General features: G+C 50.0%; 1 protein-coding gene across 1 annotated transcript in view; it reads left to right on the top strand.

Annotated features, from left to right (window-relative positions):
• Positions 1–1,833, top strand: part of MRPL3 (mitochondrial ribosomal protein L3) — a 33,271-nt gene extending 31,438 nt beyond the window's left edge. Inside the window, exon 10 of the mRNA XM_014591589.2 lies at positions 1,475–1,833. Within this exon, the coding sequence (XP_014447075.2) occupies positions 1,475–1,627 (153 nt within the window). The 3' untranslated portion in view covers positions 1,628–1,833. The remainder of the gene's footprint in view (positions 1–1,474) is intronic.
• The last annotated feature ends 1,744 nt before the right edge of the window (positions 1,834–3,577 follow it).

The following is a 3,577-nucleotide window of genomic DNA, read 5'->3' on the forward strand; positions in this document are numbered from 1 at the left end:
ACACCACTGCCGCCGCCGCCCACCGCCCCGTCGTGTGTGTCTACACTGCCCGCTCCGCCCACCGCCCCGACATGTGTCCCTACACTGCCCGCTCCGCCCACCGCCCCGACGTGTGTCTACACTGCCCGCTCCGCCCACCGCCCCGACGTGTGCCCTTGAGTTCCGTTTCTGATTTACCTAGTCTTTCGGCCTGTTCTTTCTTCACTTTTCCTACAGCTTCTAAACTGGTTTGCCAATAGACATAAATATTTTTCAAGTGCCGTAAAGAGTTGAGGGAGTCGTTGTGAAGTGCAGAGAAATGATGAAGCCACAGCTCACATCAGATACACAAAAGTGGGGACTGTCCACTTGTCCACGTTTGGTAGGCGCGGCCAGGAGACCATCAGCCCTCGCCGTCAGAGCCGCCGAGACAAAAGAGATCTGGCTGAATTCTTTACATTGTAAATCAGTGACACAGGAGGATAGCGCTCACACTCACATGTACATAGTGCTCTTGTTGTCTGGAATACTCCTCGGCTGTGATGGACCCGTGCCGGCGTCAGTGAGGGCGAGTGGTCTGGGTCATTGGTGAGGAAGGCCTTGTTTATCAAGTCAGCACACAGCTCTGTGCCCCTGTTAGTTCGTTTACCTGCTTGGATCTTACTTCGATCCTAAATGCTGAGAAAGTTTTAATTGGTAAGAATGTGCCTTTTTTTCCTTGTTAAGGTTCAACCCAAGATTAGTGAATTAGAAGGAAAAAATCCTAAATGAGTTTATTTTCTTCTGAGCACCTTCCTGATAATTTCTTGGAACAATTTTAATGAGAAAGATTAGAATAGATCTGTTTTTCTGTACTTGACTGTTTCTAGCAGCTGTGTACTTATTTCAACCAAATTATTCATTTCTTATTGCCAAAATGATTTTGCCTTATTTTGTGTATATAATTACATGTAATTTTTTTATTTCTCTCTGAATGAAGGCTGTAGAATGAGTCAGAAACTTTGAACAACCCAATGATGTCTTCCAAAAATAAAATGCTACATTTTACATTATTTTTCTTAATTCCTTTTTTATTTATTTCTTCTGTGAGAGAGAGAGAAGGAAACAGGCACCGCCATCGGAGCCTTCATGCTGTGGTCCACCCCAGCCCCAGCCAGGAGTACCCGTGGGCCCTGGACGTGGCCTCTGGACCCTCCCACGTGGGTCCACACCTGGAGCACACTGTTCCCGCACTCCACTGGCTGTCTGACTCCCGCGTTTCAGATCACGCTGGTGTCTGCACTGCAGTTCACGGGCCTGTGAATTTGCAGAGAGAACATTTCTTAGGACATAAAGACTTAGCGGTTTAAAGATGTTGTTTTTGCCAGATGCTGTTGTTTTTAGCTTGTCAGTGAGAGTGCTGTGTTCTGTGATCATGAATAATCCGTGAAAAATGCTATCTTCAGATAACTTAGTTGGTAGCTCTTATTAACCAGATGTTGCCTTCTTCCTGCAGGTCAAAGACTCTAGGCTGCCTGCATATAAGGATTTCTGTAAAAATCTGCCCTTCCCTACGTACTTTCCCGACGGGGATGGAGAGGAGCTCCCAGAAGATCTGTATGATGAGGACGTGTGGCAGCCCGGCACCCCGTCCATCTCGTTTTCCTGACGTCACGGCCATGGCAGGCAGAGTTGGGCGGGAGCCGCGAGGAGCCAGAACAGCGTGCAGCCCAGGGTGCAGCCCCTCTGCTGCTAGCAACACCACGCCCTGTGTGTTTGTCCAGAGCATGAGGAAGTGGCTCACCCCCACTGAGTTCTGTTAGAGAAATTACCACATTAAACAGACCAGCTTAGGCTGGATCTGTTAAAACTAGCAATTTGCTATTAGCAAAATATTTGTAATTTATGGACTATGTTTTTACTATACATTTCTCGAGTTAGGTTAAGGTGTTTCTAGGTTAACTTTCATTGGAGATGTGTGAGTGTGGAAGGGGCGATTGTGGAATAGAAACCCATGCGGTAGCTGCACTGCAGACCGCTCGCTGGAGTCAGACCACTCCTTCACGTCCACTTTTCTCATTCTTACACACTCGAGAGCCTTCAAGGGAGAAAGTATGGTTCGTATTTAAATTACAGAAACACAAGTGATAGTTACAGGCCTAACAGAGGGAAGACAGACCATAAATGATGCGTCCTTCTCACACTGTGTGAGGGATAGTGATTTTCCGGTTTATCCCTCAGTGAGAAGATGGGCGTGGGGCCAGCGGGTGGTGTGGTGGGTGAGGCACTGGACACTCCCACGTGACACGGCCGACCGCGGTGCAGTCTGGACCTGGCAGCTTGGCACTCGAGCCAAGTGCCTGTGTCCCCAGGGGGCCAGGAGGAGGGCGAAGTGGAAGGGGTTGCAGTGTGGGCGTCCCTTTCCCTCCCGCTGTCTCTCTCTCTCTCTCTCTCTCTCTCTCTCTCTGACAAGCATATGCACCCTAAGGCAAACACGTCTTTAAAAAAGAAAGGCCAGAGACTGTCCATTCAGCAGAACATTAGCCACACGCTATTCGGCATGCTAGCGGCTCCTAGGTCTCTGTGAGTTTAAGATGTAGTGTTAATGGCCCTAGGACAAATGGTTGAGCTTAAATGTAAGTGCAAGCAGGCCTCACCTCACCACCAGAGCGCTGCCCCCTCCTTGACTTTTTATGACCCCGAGGCTGGCTTTTTAGCCATAACGTCAGTGTCTCCAAGGAGTCCCTTGTCACTGACAGATTTGGGGTAACAGGGCCGACAGAGGACCGTGGGTGGCATATTGGTTACGTCGCTAGACTCCCCGTGGCCAGCCGCGGTTTGAGTCCCAGACTAAGCAGCTTGAGACTTACGCCAGGCACGTGCACACGTGTGTGTGTGTGTGTGTGTGTGTGTGTGTATGCACCCAAAATCCTGAGAGAAGAATGGAGGAGACGGGATTGCAGCATGACCATTCTCCTTGGGGAGGTGATTCTCGCGTTCTGCCTGTGTCTCTCTGTCTCCCTCTGGTGAGCACAGACACCCTATAACAAAAATCTTTCTTAAACAAAAAAGACATGACCAGCAGGTGGCATGGAGGTTAAGGTGCTGGACACTCCCACATGGTCGATCGCGGTTCGAGTCCCAGACCTGGTGGCTTGCTTTCTCACTTTCCCTCTCTCTCTGGTCAAGTTAAAATAAAAATGAATGAATAATAATTAAAAAAAAAAAAAGCAGCTTTGGCCACGTTCATGTGTCTTATTCATTTAAAATTCACAGGGAGCCACATCTTATTTAAAGTTTTCACTTCATCTTCTTTCGTTAAAGATTTATGGTTAATTGACAGGAAACACACAAGCAGAGGAGAAAACACCTTGTGATACAAATTAGAGCAGGTGGGCCGTGGGGCCGCGGTGTGCGCTGTGTCAGGTGGGCCGTGGGGGCCGTGGTGTGCGCTGTGTCAGGTGGGCCGTGGGGGACGCCATGTGCGCTGTGTCAGGTGGGCCGTGGGGGCCGCGGTGTGCGCTGTGTCACAGGTGGGCCGTGGGGGACGCGGTGTGCACTGTGTCACAGGTGGGCCGTGGGGGCCGCGGTGTGCACTGTGTCAGGTGGGCCGTGGGGG

Source organism: Tupaia chinensis, unplaced genomic scaffold (genome assembly GCF_000334495.1).
Source record: "Tupaia chinensis unplaced genomic scaffold, TupChi_1.0 Scaffold000601_1, whole genome shotgun sequence".
NCBI classification, from domain to species: Eukaryota; Metazoa; Chordata; class Mammalia; order Scandentia; family Tupaiidae; genus Tupaia; species Tupaia belangeri.